Consider the following 14897-nt stretch of genomic DNA (forward strand, 5'->3'; position numbering starts at 1 on the left):
ACCTCTGTCCGAAACGACGTCTGACGGAAGGCCATGAATTCTGAAAACATTCTCGATGATGATTTGTGCCGTCTCTTTAGCAGAAGGAAGCTTAGCAAGGGGAATGAAATGAGCCGCCTTAGAGAACCTATCGACAACCGTAAGAATAACAGTCTTCCCCGCTGACGAAGGCAGTCCGGTGACAAAATCTAAGGCGATGTGAGACCACGGTCGAGAGGGAATAGGAAGCGGCCTGAGACGGCCGGCAGGAGGAGAGTTACCGGACTTAGTCTGCGCGCAGACCGAACAAGCAGCCACGAAACGACGCGTGTCATGCTCCCGGGTGGGCCACCAAAAACGCTGGCGAATGGAAGCAAGCGTACCCCGAACGCCAGGGTGGCCGGCTAACTTGGCAGAGTGAGCCCACTGAAGAACGGCCAGACGAGTAGGAACGGGAACGAAAAGAAGGTTCCTAGGACAAGCGCGCGGCGACGGAGTGTGAGTGAGCGCTTGCTTTACCTGCCTCTCAATTCCCCAGACAGTCAACCCGACAACACGCCCCTCAGGGAGAATCCCCTCGGGGTCAGTGGAGGCTACTGAAGAACTGAAGAGACGAGACAAAGCATCAGGCTTGGTGTTCTTAGAGCCCGGACGATAAGAAATCACGAACTCGAAACGAGCGAAAAACAGCGCCCAACGCGCCTGACGCGCATTAAGTCGTTTGGCAGAACGGATGTACTCAAGGTTCCTATGGTCAGTCCAAACGACAAAAGGAACGGTCGCCCCCTCCAACCACTGTCGCCATTCGCCTAGGGCTAACCGGATGGCGAGCAGTTCGCGGTTACCCACATCATAGTTACGTTCCGACGGCGACAGGCGATGAGAAAAATACGCGCATGGGTGGACCTTGTCGTCAGAGAGGGAGCGCTGAGAAAGAATGGCTCCCACGCCCACCTCTGACGCGTCAACCTCGACAACGAACTGTCTAGAGACGTCAGGTGTAACAAGGATAGGAGCGGATGTAAAACGATTCTTGAGGAGATCAAAAGCTCCCTGGGCGGAAACGGACCACTTAAAGCACGTCTTGACAGAAGTAAGGGCTGTGAGAGGAGCTGCCACCTGACCGAAATTACGGATGAAACGACGATAGAAGTTCGCGAAGCCGAGAAAGCGCTGCAGCTCGACGCGTGACTTAGGGACGGGCCAATCAATGACAGCTTGGACCTTAGCGGGATCCATCTTAATGCCTTCAGCGGAAATAACAGAACCGAGAAATGTGACGGAGGAGGCATGAAAAGTGCACTTCTCAGCCTTCACAAAAAGACAATTCTCTAAAAGGCGCTGGAGGACACGTCGAACGTGCTGAACATGAATCTGGAGTGACGGTGAAAAAATCAGGATATCGTCAAGGTAAACGAAAACAAAGATGTTCAGCATGTCTCTCAGGACATCATTGACTAATGCCTGAAAGACAGCTGGAGCGTTAGCGAGGCCGAAAGGAAGAACCCGGTATTCAAAGTGCCCTAACGGAGTGTTAAACGCCGTCTTCCACTCGTCCCCCTCCCTGATGCGCACGAGATGGTAAGCGTTACGAAGGTCCAACTTAGTGAAAAACCTGGCTCCCTGCAGGATCTCGAAGGCTGAAGACATAAGAGGAAGCGGATAACGATTCTTCACTGTTATGTCATTCAGCCCTCGATAATCTATGCAGGGGCGCAGAGACCCGTCCTTCTTCTTGACAAAAAAAAACCCCGCTCCGGCGGGAGAGGAGGAGGGGACTATGGTACCGGCGTCAAGAGCTACAGACAAATAATCTTCGAGAGCCTTACGTTCGGGAGCCGACAGAGAGTATAGTCTACCCCGGGGGGGGGGGGTGGTTCCCGGAAGGAGATCAATACTACAATCATACGACCGGTGTGGAGGAAGAGAGGTGGCCCTGGACCGACTGAACACCGTGCGCAGATCGTGATATTCCTCCGGCACCCCTGTCAAATCACCAGGCTCCTCCTGTGAAGAAGAGACAGAGGAAACAGGAGGGATAGCAGACATTAAACATTTCACATGACAAGAGACGTTCCAGGAGAGGATAGAATTACTAGACCAATTAATGGAAGGATTATGACAAACTAGCCAGGGATGGCCCAAAACAACAGGTGTAAAAGGTGAACGAAAAATTAAAAAAGAAATGGTTTCACTATGATTACCAGAAACAGTGAGGGTTAAAGGTAGCGTCTCACGCTGAATCCTGGGGAGAGGACTACCATCCAGGGCGAACAAGGCCGTGGGCTCCCTTAACTGTCTGAGAGGAATGTCATGTTCCCGAGCCCAGGTCTCGTCCATAAAACAGCCCTCCGCCCCAGAGTCTATTAAGGCACTGCAGGAAGCTGACGAACCGGTCCAGCGTAGATGGACCGACATGGTAGTGCAGGATCTTGAAGGAGAGACAGGAGTAGTAGCGCTTACCAGTAGCCCTCCGCTTACTGACGAGCTCTGGCCTTTTACTGGACATGAAGTGACAAAATGCCCAGCTGAACCGCAATAGAGACAGAGGCGGTTGGTGATTCTCCGTTCCCTCTCCTTAGTCGAGATGCGGATACCTCCCAGCTGCATGGGCTCAGCACCCGAGCCGGCAGAGGAAGATGGTAGTGATGCGGAGAGGGGGGGCAACGGAGAACGCGAGCTCCTTTCCATGAGCTCGGTGACGAAGATCAACCCGTCGCTCAATGCGAATAGCGAGTTCAATCAAGGAATCCACGCTGGAAGGAACCTCCCGGGAGAGAATCTCATCCTTTACCTCTGCGCGGAGACCCTCCAGAAAACGAGCGAGCAAAGCCGGCTCGTTCCAGCCACTGGAGGCAGCAAGAGTGCGAAACTCAATAGAGTAGTCTGTTATGGATCGATTACCTTGACATAGGGAAGACAGGGCCCTGGAAGCCTCCTCCCCAAAAACAGATCGATCAAAAACCCGTATCATCTCCTCCTTAAAGTCCTGATACTGGTTAGTACACTCAGCCCTTGCCTCCCAGATTGCCGTGCCCCACTCACGAGCCCGTCCAATAAGGAGAGATATGACGTAGGCGACACGAGCAGTGCTCCTTGAGTAAGTGTTGGGCTGGAGAGAAAACACAATATCACACTGGGTGAGGAACGAGCGGCATTCAGTGGGCTCCCCAGAGTAACACGGCGGGTTATTGGTTCTGGGCTCCGGAGATTCGAAAGCCCTGGAAGTGGCCGGTGGATCGAGGCGGAGATGGTGAACCTGTTCTGTGAGGTTGGAGACTTGGGTGGCCAGGGTCTCAACGGCATGTCGAGCAGCAGACAATTCCTGCTCGTGTCTGCCTAGCATCGCTCCCTGGATCCCGACGGCTGAGTGGAGAGGATCCGAAGTCGCTGGGTCCATTCTTGGTCGGATTCTTCTGTTACGGTGCGTGAATGAGGACCCAAAAGCGAATTAACTTAAACAGAGCTTCTTTAATTACCAAACATAGGTAGGCTCAGACGGACCGGCAGATTCCGACAGGACAAGACAAGGTTACAGCAAACATGACGACAGTCTGGTTCAGGCATGAAACACAACAAACAAGAATCCGACAAAGACAGGAGCAGAAACAGAGAGAGATATAGGGACCTAATCAGAGGGAAAAAGGGAACAGGTGGGAAAAGGGGTGACGAGGTGGTTAGGAGGAGACAAGGCACAGCTGGGGGAAAGAGGGGGAGAAAAGGTAACCTAACAACGACCAGCAGAGGGAGACAGGGTGAAGGGAAAGGACAGAGACAAGACACAACATGACAGTACATGACACTTCCAGAATGGTCCTGTATTTGGCTCCATCCATCTTCCCATCAATTTTAACCATCTTCCCTGTCCCTGCTGAAGAAAAGCAGGCCCAAACCATGATGCTGCCACCACCATGTTTGACAGTGGGGATGGTGTGTTCAGTGTGATGAGCTGTGTTGCTTTTACGCCAAACATAACATTTTGCATTGTTGCCAAAAAGTTCAATTTTGGTTTCATCTGACCAGAGCACCTTCTTCCACATGTTTGGTGTGTCTCCCAGGTGGCTTGTGGCAAACTTTAAACAACACTTTTTATGGATATCTTTAAGAAATGGCTTTCTTCTTGCCACTCTTCCATAAAGGCCAGATTTGTGCAATATACGACTGATTGTTGTCCTATGGACAGAGTCTCCCACCTCAGCTGTAGATCTCTGCAGTTCATCCAGAGTGATCATGGGCCTCTTGGCTGCATCTCTGATCAGTCTTCTCCTTGAATGAGCTGAAAGTTTAGAGGGACGGCCAGGTCTTGGTAGATTTGCAGTGGTCTGATACTCCTTCCATTTCAATATTATCGCTTGCGCAGTGCTCCTTGGGATGTTTAAAGCTTGGGAAATCTTTTTGTATCCAAATCCAGATTTAAACTTCTTCACAACAGTATCTCGGACCTGCCTGGTGTGTTCCTTGTTCTTCATGATGCTCTCTGCGCTTTTAACGGACCACAGTGCAGGTGCATTTATACAGAGACTTGATTACACACAGGTGGATTGTATTTATCATCATTAGTCATTTAGGTCAACATTGGATCATTCAGAGATCCTCACTGAACTTCTGGAGAGAGTTTGCTGCACTGAAAGTAAAGGGGCTGAATAATTTTGCACGCCCAATTTTTCCGTTTTTGATTTGTTAAAAAAGTTTGAAATATTCAATAAATGTCGTTCCACTTCATGATTGTGTCCCACTTGTTGTTGATTCTTCACAAAAAAATACAGTTTTATATCTTTATGTTTGAAGCCTGAAATGTGGCAAAAGGTCGCAAAGTTCAAGGGGGCCGAATACTTTCGCAAGGCACTGTATATACTAGCCAGTGTGTCGATGTACATTTGCTCTCCATACTACACAAACGTTAGCCCAACTACAGCAGAATTGTGCATTACCTTCACATCATACAGTAGTTATTTATCCCTACTCGGTAGGACTAGCCAGTGTGTTGATGTTGTGGCAGGTGTACTTCTCTTCAGCTGTGTACTTTGTACTCAGGGCCGTTGATCCCTGTCATTTCCTGTTTAAAAAGAAATGCGTCACATGGGAAACTGACCTTATACTGTGTGTGTGTGGCCGGTGCATGTGAACTTATTTGTGTGCGTGTGTGTGTGTGCTGACTCTCACATGGGTGCTGCCTCGAACTGTGCATCCTTGTGTGTGTGTGTCTCCGTTGCCACTGCCTTTTAAGTGTGTGTCTGCTCATTCTAGTGTGCGTGTGTGTTCTGATATGGTGCTGTTGTGTGTTTGCCCCACCTAGCTGCGTGAGGACTTTGACATAGGGACAGACGTGTGTTTGGATGAAGAGCACAGTGTCCACGATGTAGCGGCATTACTGAAGGAGTTCCTCAGAGACATGCCTGACCCTCTACTGCCAAGAGAGCTCTACGCTGCCTTCCTACACGCCAACCGTAAGGCACGCGCGCACAGTGACCCATGCGACACACACTAGCCATACGAATGCAACCGTTGTCATTTTCTACAAGGTGAATTTATGCTGAACAAGGTCTCTTCTCTCTCTCTCTCAGTTCTGCGAGGGACAGACCAGCTAATGTACCTCCAGCAGCTGCTCTACCTGTTACCCCCCTGTAACTGTGATACCCTGCTCCGCCTCCTCACCCTGTTACACACCGTACAAAGCCACGCACAGGACACCACAGGACCACAGCACCAGGAGGTTCGTCTCAATGTGGGGGAGGGTAGGGTGGGGTGAGGGGGGTAGGGGGGGGGGGGGGGGGTTCCGTGTTTGTGTGTCATGGGACTGTCTATCATTCTGTCCATGTTTTTTTCTGTCAGTTTGTCTGTTTTATCTGTCCGTCGTCAACACGTTACCTTCTCTCTCTCAAGAGGAGAGCACATAATGGATTTTGGGTTGTCTTAACCCTCTCTCTCTCCTGTTACGGTTTCTCTGTCTCACCGGACCCTTTCTATATTATATACTGTCTCCTAACGCCTCTCTCTTTCTGTAGCTCACACTAACTAGCCTACACAGTAGCTAGACCTAATATGCAGTCTTTCCCCTAACCTCTCTCTCTCTCTTTCCCTAACTCATTCCTCTCTTTACCTGCAGTTCCCCGGCAACAAGATGACAGCAACCAACCTGGCAGTGATCTTTGGTCCCAACCTGCTGCAGGGGGAGAGGGGCGGAGGGGACAGGGAGATGAGTCCCCACGCCATGGGCATTGAGGACAGCGCTGCCATCATCAACGTCACCCTTCACCTTATACAGAACTACAGGCGACTGTTCACGGTAGTTGGAGCGTGTGGGTTCGGGGGGGGGGGGGTTCGGGTTTAAAAAATGTACGGATAGTCAGGAGCACACTCCAACACTCAGACATGATTTACAAACAAAGCATTTGTGTTTAGTGAGTCCCCCAGATTAGAGGAAGTAGGGAGGACCAGGGATGTTCTCTTGATAAGTGTGTGAATTGGACCATTTTCCTGTCCTGCTAAGCATTCAACATGTAGCGAGTACTTTTGGGTGTCAGGGAAAATGTATGGAGTAAAAGTACATGATTTTCTTTAGGAATGTAGTGGAGTAATGGTTGTCAAAAAATATAAATAGTAAAGTACAGATACCACAAAAAAATCTACTTTAGGTAGCACTTTAAAGTACTTTACACCACTGTGCCTGTTAACAGGCGCGAGTGTGTGTGTGTCACCCTCCTCTCCTCCTCTCCCCAGGTGTCAGCAGAGCTCCAGCAGGAGGTATTGATGAGTCTCATCCAGACAGATCCTGACATCATCGACTATCTCCTCCGCAGGAAACTCAGGTAGGTGTACACTTCAGGGACCATATTTACAAATAGTCCACTATGATCTAAAAGGCTAAACTGATTCTGGATCAGCACTTCAGTTGTCTCTGAGTCTTAGTGTTGTGGGTTTCAATATCTCTATTTGTGGCGCTGCAAGACTTCTTGCAACGTGGATAATAGAATACTCTAGTCTCTACTCCCTCTACTTGCTCTCCTCCCCCTTTTTTCTCTCTCCGTTCCTCTCCTTTCTTTCCCCTACTCTCCTCCTCCCACAGTGGCAGTCACCTGACGGTGGAGACGGTAGACACAGCGGGGGGTCGGCGGGACACGGGGGCATCTCTGGACTCGGTAGGGGCGTCTAGTGGAAGCCTGTCACCCCTGGAGCCATCGCCCCTCTTCAACCCCGACGAGCCAGGGGACAGCAGGCTGACCACAGAGGTGTTCCTCAACCTCAACGTCCTCCAACGCCACCATAACAACAAGAAACGTAAGTCATCGAGTTTAGGTTTAAGATCAGATTTAGGTTAAGGTTCAGATTTGGATTTAGGTTTAAAGAGCGTCATGGATGTCTTCTGACACCACCACAACAGGAAAAAGAGGTTACTTATTCCTCCAGGGTCCAACTTATTTTATTACACCCATAGCGGGTAGACACAACCACAACAGGAAGTTACTTATTCCTCCAGGGTCCCACTTCTTTTATAACACCCATAGCAGGTAGACACAACCACAACAGGAAGTTACTTATTCCTCCAGGGTCCCACTTCTTTTATTACACCCATAGCAGGTAGACACAACCACAACAGGAAGTTACTTATTCCTCCAGGGTCCCACTTCTATTATAACACCCATAGCAGGTAGACACAAACACAACAGGAAAGTTAAGTCACACATACAGTATATAAGGGGTTGGATTTCAGTTACAATACCATCAGCAGGTATACTACACTGAACACAAATATAAACGCAACATGTAAAGTGTTGGTCCCATGTTTCATGAGCTGAAATGAATGATCAGAGAAATGTTCCATATGCACGAAAAGCTTATTTCTCTGAAGTTTTGTGCACATAATTGTTTACATCCCTGTTAGTGAGCATTTCTCCTTTGCCAAGATAATCCATCCACCTGACAGATGTGGCATGTCAAGAAGCTGATTAAACAGCATGATCATTACACAGGTACACCTTGTGCTGGGGACAATAAACTGCAACTCTAAAATGTGCAGTTTTGTCACACAACACAATGACACAGATGTCTCAAGTTTTGAGGAAGTGTGCAATTGGCATTCTGACTGCAGGAACGTCGCCAGAGAATTTAATGTTAACTTCCATAAGCTGCCTCCAACGTCATTTTAGAGAATTTGGCAGTGCAAATTTGGTCTAACCACACCAGCCCAGGTCCGCCACATCCGGCTTCTTCACCTGCAGGATCGTCTGAGACCAGCCATCCGGACAGTTGATGAAACTGTGGGTTTGCACAACCGAAGAATTTCTGCACAAACTTTCAGAAACCATCTCAGGGGAAGCTCATCTGCGTGCTCGTCGTTCTCACCGGTGTTTTGACCTGACAGCAGTTTGGCGTTGTAACCAACTTCAGTGGGCAAATGGTCACCTTCAATGGCCACTGGCACGCTGGAGAAGTGTGCTCTTCACACCGGAGAAGAATCCAGGTTTCAACTGGCGTCATGTGGGCAAGTGGTGGTGTTACGGTGGGGTTATGGTATGGGCAGGCACAAGCTACAGATAACGAACACAATTGCATTTTATCGGTGGCAATTTTTAACGCACAATGATACATGACGAGATTCTGAGACCCATTGTCGTGCCATTGATCCGCCACCATCACCTCATGTTTCAGCATAATAATTCATGGCCCCATGTCGCAAGGATCTGTACACAATTCCTGGAAGCTGAAATTGTCCCAGTTCTTCCATGGCCTGCATACTCACCAGACATGTCACCCATTGTTTCCCTCCATTATCCAGCAACTTCGCACAGCTGTTAAAGAGGAGTGGGACAACATTCCACAGGCCACAATCAACAGCCTGATTAAGTCTATGCGAAGGAGATGTGTTGCGCTGCTTGAGACATGGTGGTCACACCAGATACTGACTGGTTTTCTGATCCATGGCCCAACCTTTTTTGTAGTTGTTGGTATCTGTGACCAACAGATGCATGTCTGTATTCCCAGTCATGAAATCCATCAGCATCTAATGAATTGACTTCAATTGACTGATTTCCTTACATGAACTGTAAACTCAGTAAAATCGTTGAAATTGTTGCATGTTGCATTTATATTTCTGTTCAGTGTACCTTAGCGGGACAGGAGTCATTGATATTTATGGGGTCACTACACCTTTATGAGCTCTGTTGGTATGCAACATCCAGCTAGGGTTAAAGTTAGGGTTATGGTTGAGCCGAGGTGTGGATGTGCTAGGGTTAGGATTAGGGTTGAGTCGGAGTATAGACCTAAAGCTAGAGTTGACCCGGGGTGTGGACATGAAGCTAGGCTTAGTGTTAGGGTTGAGCCGGGGTGTGGACATGAAGCTAGGCTTAGTGTTAGGGTTGAGCCGTGGTGTGGACATGAAGCTAGGCTTAGTGTTAGAATTGAGCCGTGGTGTGGACATGAAGCTAGGCTTAGTGTTAGTTGAGCCGGGGTGTGGACATAAAGTTAGGCTTAGTGTTAGTTGAGCCGGGGTGTGGACATGAAGCTAGGCTTAGTGTTAGAGTTGAGCCGGGGTGTGGACATGAAGCTAGGCTTAGTGTTAGGGTTGAGCCGTGTTGTGGACATGAAGCTAGGCTTAGTGTTAGGGTTGAGCCGTGGTGTGGACATGAAGCTAGGCTTAGTGTTAGGGTTGAGCCGTGGTGTGGACATGAAGCTAGGCTTAGTGTTAGGGTTGAGCCGGGGTGTGGACATGAAGCTAGGCTTAGTGTTAGGGTTGAGCCGGGGTGTGGACATGAAGCTAGGCTTAGTGTTAGAATTGAGCCGTGGTGTGGACATGAAGCTAGGCTTAGTGTTAGTTGAGCCGGGGTGTGGACATAAAGTTAGGCTTAGTGTTAGTTGAGCCGGGGTGTGGACATGAAGCTAGGCTTAGTGTTAGAGTTGAGCCGGGGTGTGGACATGAAGCTAGGCTTAGTGTTAGGGTTGAGCCGTGTTGTGGACATGAAGCTAGGCTTAGTGTTAGGGTTGAGCCGTGGTGTGGACATGAAGCTAGGCTTAGTGTTAGGGTTGAGCCGTGGTGTGGACATGAAGCTAGGCTTAGTGTTAGGGTTGAGCCGGGGTGTGGACATGAAGCTAGGCTTAGTGTTAGGGTTGAGCCGGGGTGTGGACATGAAGCTAGGCTTAGTGTTAGGGTTGAGCCGGGGTGTGGACATGAAGCTAGGCTTAGTGTTAGGGTTGAGCCGTGGTGTGGACATGAAGCTAGGCTTAGTGTTAGGGTTGAGCCGTGGTGTGGACATGAAGCTAGGCTTAGTGTTAGGGTTGAGCCGTGGTGTGGACATGAAGCTAGGGTGAGGGTTAGGATTAGGGTTGAGCCGGGGTGTAGACATGAAGCTAGGCTTAATGTTAGGGTTGAGCCGTGGTGTGGACATGAAGTGAGGGTTAGGATTAAGGTTGAGCCGGGGTGTGGACATGAAGCTAGGCTTAGTGTTAGGGTTGAGCCGTGGTGTGGACATGAAGTGAGGGTTAGGATTAAGGTTGAGCCGGGGTGTAGACATGAAGCTAGGGTTAGGATTAAGGTTGAGCCGGGGTGTAGACATGAAGCTAGGGTTAGGATTAAGGTTGAGCCGGGGTGTAGACATGAAGCTAGGGTTAGGATTAAGGTTGAGCCGGGGTGTAGACATGAAGCTAGGGTTAGGATTAAGGTTGAGCCGGGGTGTAGACATGAAGCTAGGGTTAGGATTAAGGTTGAGCCGGGGTGTAGACATGAAGCTAGGGTTAGGATTAAGGTTGAGCCGGGGTGTAGACAAGAAGCTAGGGTTAGGATTAAGGTTGAGCCGGGGTGTAGACATGAAGTGAGGGTTAGGATTAAGGTTGAGCCGGGGTGTAGACATGAAGCTAGGCTTAGTGTTAGGGTTGAGCCGGGGTGTAGACATGAAGCTAGGGTTAGGATTAAGGTTGAGCCGGGGTGTAGACATGAAGCTAGGGTTAGGATTAAGGTTGAGCCGGGGTGTAGACATGAAGCTAGGGTTAGGATTAAGGTTGAGCCGGGGTGTAGACATGAAGCTAGGGTTAGAGAGATAAGGCCAGGCACCATAGGCTGAAATGAAATGTTTGCATCTACCTATCAATTTTGAGATTTGTTGGTATTTTGGTACATTGGTATTTTCCAAAAAATGATAAACAATATAATGGATGCAAATGTGTATTTTTGTTAGTTTATCATCATACCACTGTCATAAACATTTTTATGAATTTTAACCACTTTAAAATGGACGCATCAATAATTTCAAAGCTCACTATATTGAATTACACAATGTAAAAGCCCATTTCATAGAGAATGTTTCAAACCGGACTATATTTAGTAACTTACTTCAAAGAGATAGTGGATGGGTCTAAATTGGGGTTTGTCATTTGGGAGTCTAATTTCAGCGTACTTGTCTTTAACTGCCATTTCCTGAAAGTCAGACTCTTCCCGCATTTTTTCGTCTTCAGAAGCATCTGCAATCACCATTTGTTGTATGGTTATGCTTAGATATATTCTCCAGACTGGCTCGGAGGGCCATTGTAATGTTTTATTCTAGATAACATTTTCTTTGGTGAAAAATGTGCCAAAAAAATGCATTTTATGTACGTTTTTGTATTTTACAGCAAGATGAAAAAAGTACTCATCCCCAAGTCCTGTCCTGGAATGTCTTAACAAAATGAAACCAAAATATGTCAAATGACTTCATCCAGTGGCCAGAAAAACAGAGTTGTGTGATATGCAAATATGGGCATATTTACTGAACATTGCCTAATTTGCATATTCTACTAAAATATATATGTTTTAAGTATTATTATTTGTAAAAATAATTATGTACACTCAACTGTTAAAAGTTGCTTGTCATATGATTAGGATTCAAACATTTTTATTTTTGTGTGTGTGGGGGGGGGGGGGGCCTTAACAGAATAATAAGATCAGTATAGTAAGAGCTTGATAACATTGTGTTATTACAATGTCATTAGAATGTTACTTTGTTATTACAATGTCATTAGAATGTTACTTTGTTATTACAATGTCGCTGGTTTTGGAGGATTCAAGCACTGTTAAGGACAACAAACCCTATCAACAAACCAAAGCCAAGTTGGCCAAGCGGTATCAACGATGGCATCAAACCATCCCCAAGCAAGAGGGCGCGCGTGGGGAGAGGTTTACGGATAGGAATGTTGACTTGTTGAAATCCATCAATGAAAGGCTTGCCAAACTTGATATCTTGGATATACTACGAGAGGACATCAATGCATTATGTGCCAGTCTAGAATTCAGCCAATATCGGATTGATGATCTAAGGAAAGAGAACACGGCGCTGAAAGGTACTGTAGACTCTATTCATAGTGGAGGTGGTGCCAAAGGGGAACAAACAACTTAAAGAAACCTTGCTTGATGTACAGTGTCGATCAATGCGGGACAATCTCATCTTTTCAGGGGGACCGGAGAATGACAACAGCAGAGGCTGTGAGGACACTGTCCGGGACATTATGTCAACTCAACTGAAACTGCCCACAGATGTGGTGCGTAATGTCACTTTCTCCAGAGTCCTTAGAATGTCCACTTTCTCCAGAGTCCCCTCCAGAGTCCTTAGCCTTTTCCCAGAAGCCTTTGGGAAAAGGCCACGGGCTATTATTGCAGGTTTTGAAAATGTTAAGCAAAAGGAAATGGCAAAGAGCTGGTGCAGAGAACTCCGAAACACTGACTTTGGAATGAATGATCACTTCCCCCACGGAGATCAATGAAAAGAGAAAGAAACTGTATCGCATCATGAAAGAAAAGCGTTGCCTGAACCAACGAGTTTCCTTGGTGATGGATAAACTTTACATCAATGGGAAACTGTATCGGGACTCTAGAGTAACTCCCTGGTTATTTTAATCCAATGTTCAAATCTGAGTTTGTGTGTTGTAGTGTGTCATGTCAACTTCAACTATAACGAATACATGCTCTATTGATCTTTACTTGACAAGGAAAGGGCTGCATATAGCTCAGGTTAATGTATGCAGCCTTCCTAACAAAATACATTCTCTTTTTTTTACTTGGTCAACATAAATAAAATTCATATTTTAGCTTTGACCGAAATGCATTTGGATGCATCTGTAAATGATGGGCAAAGGAACATTAACGGATATAGTCTCCTTGGAAGGGACAGGAATGGGAATGGTGGGGGTGTAGCACTGTGCATTCAGAATCCTATGCATTAAGGTCATCCCTCCTCTTAAAAGGAATGTCAATTTATTTATTTTCTACCTTTATTTAACTAGGCAAGTCAGTTAAGAACAAATTCTTATTTTCAATGGCGGCCTAGGAACAGTGGGTTCAGGGGCAGAACGGAAGATTTGTACCTTGTCAGCTCAGGGGTTTGAACTTTCAACGTTCTGCAACCTTCTGGTTACTAGTCCAACACTCTAACCACTAGGCTACCCTGCGAGGCCATATTATTCACGAGGCAATATGGGCTCATCTGCCTCACCAGGCAGCCATATTGGAAGGATGTGTGTCTAAACCTCCTAGCGCTAAGGTGTCCTATCTGGATGACTTATGCACTGGGTTTGACCAGGCCACAGAGATGTATTTATCTTGGGTGATATCAATATAAATTGGAAGAATCATAATAATTCAAATAGAACTAAATTAATGAGATATCCCGAGAGCTGTGGTTTGAAACAAATGGTTAATGATACTATTAGATCATGAACTAAGTTAGGTCACCGTTCAGACATGTGCGTTGATCTGATCTTCTGTAATATACCATTGCAATGCTTAACCAAGAATATCCATATCCTTGCTTCAGGGCCTGAGCTACAGGCATTTAGATTTGGGTATGTCATTTTAGGTGAAAATTGAAAAAAAAAGGGTCCGATCCTTAAAAGCCAGATCAATGCCAGTGGGCTGGACAGACCATAATTTTGTGACCATAACCATGAAAACCAAGGTTCCAAAGAAACCCCCTAGGATTTTGGTCAGGAGAAATGTTAAAACATTTCATCATAATCTATTTCTAAATGATTTGGCTGCTGTACCTTGGGAGCTGATTTATCTAGAGGATGATTTAAATCACACTTCAGAATGTTTTATTGATTTGCTCACTGAGGTAACGGACCATCATGCCCCAGTAAGAAAGAGTACAGTTGGGGCTTGTCCATTTTCCATGGATTGGGTGAGGCATTTTCTCCAAAAATATGGCAAAAGTGTTAGCCAAATCTAAACTGGAAATTGATTAACAGAATTATAGGACACCACGTAATTATGCAGTTAAATTGATCGCAAGAAAAAAACATTATTTTAAAACAATGCTTTTATTGATTGTAAAAATTATTTTTTTAAAGTATGGAATACAGTTAAGGGCTTACTTGGTACATCTCATCATGCCCATCTAGTGTGGAGGGTGACGGCAGAACAATAACAAAACCAGCTGATATTGCCAATCATCCTATTGAAGTCATTACCCAATGGTAAATTTGGTTATGATCTTATGGACAATTTTTTACTTCGCTATGCTGCTCCCCAGATTGCAGATCCTTTGAAATACATATTTAATTGGATCACTGGAAAAGGGGACATTTTCAAATATATGGACGCATGCTGAACTGTGTCCAACCCTGAAAGACAGCAAAGAACCCATTACTCCTGCCAATAGTTGACCAATTAGTCTACTCCCTTCACTCATTAAGATATTGGAGGGTATTGTGAGTAGACAAATATGGGAGTACATAGAAAGGAATGATCTGATCACAGCCAATCAGCATGCGTATTGCCAAAATTGAATTGAACTGGTTGACATGACTGACCAGAGGCTCAATGCTATAGACAATAGCAGGTTTTGACAAAATTATTTTATTATAGGTTTAAGGAGTCAGCATTGAATTGGGTACAGTCATATCTAACTGACAGGAAACAGTCCACCTATATCAATGGGTCGTATTCTTCCCCTCAT

General features: G+C 46.5%; 1 protein-coding gene across 3 annotated transcripts in view; it reads left to right on the forward strand.

The window, feature by feature from the left end:
- arhgap36 (Rho GTPase activating protein 36) overlaps nt 1–14897 on the forward strand; it is a 94869-nt gene that overhangs the window by 77297 nt on the left and 2675 nt on the right. For all 3 annotated transcript variants that reach the window (XM_036957753.2, XM_036957755.2, XM_036957754.2), the window contains 5 exons: nt 5276–5426; nt 5544–5692; nt 6086–6265; nt 6700–6788; nt 7046–7257. In XM_036957753.2, coding sequence (XP_036813648.1) covers nt 5276–5426; nt 5544–5692; nt 6086–6265; nt 6700–6788; nt 7046–7257 — 781 coding nt within the window. The remainder of the gene's footprint in view (nt 1–5275; nt 5427–5543; nt 5693–6085; nt 6266–6699; nt 6789–7045; nt 7258–14897) is intronic.

Source organism: Oncorhynchus mykiss, chromosome 21, assembly GCF_057628025.1.
Source record: "Oncorhynchus mykiss isolate SJ-2025 chromosome 21, ASM5762802v1, whole genome shotgun sequence".
Taxonomy (NCBI): domain Eukaryota; kingdom Metazoa; phylum Chordata; class Actinopteri; order Salmoniformes; family Salmonidae; genus Oncorhynchus; species Oncorhynchus mykiss.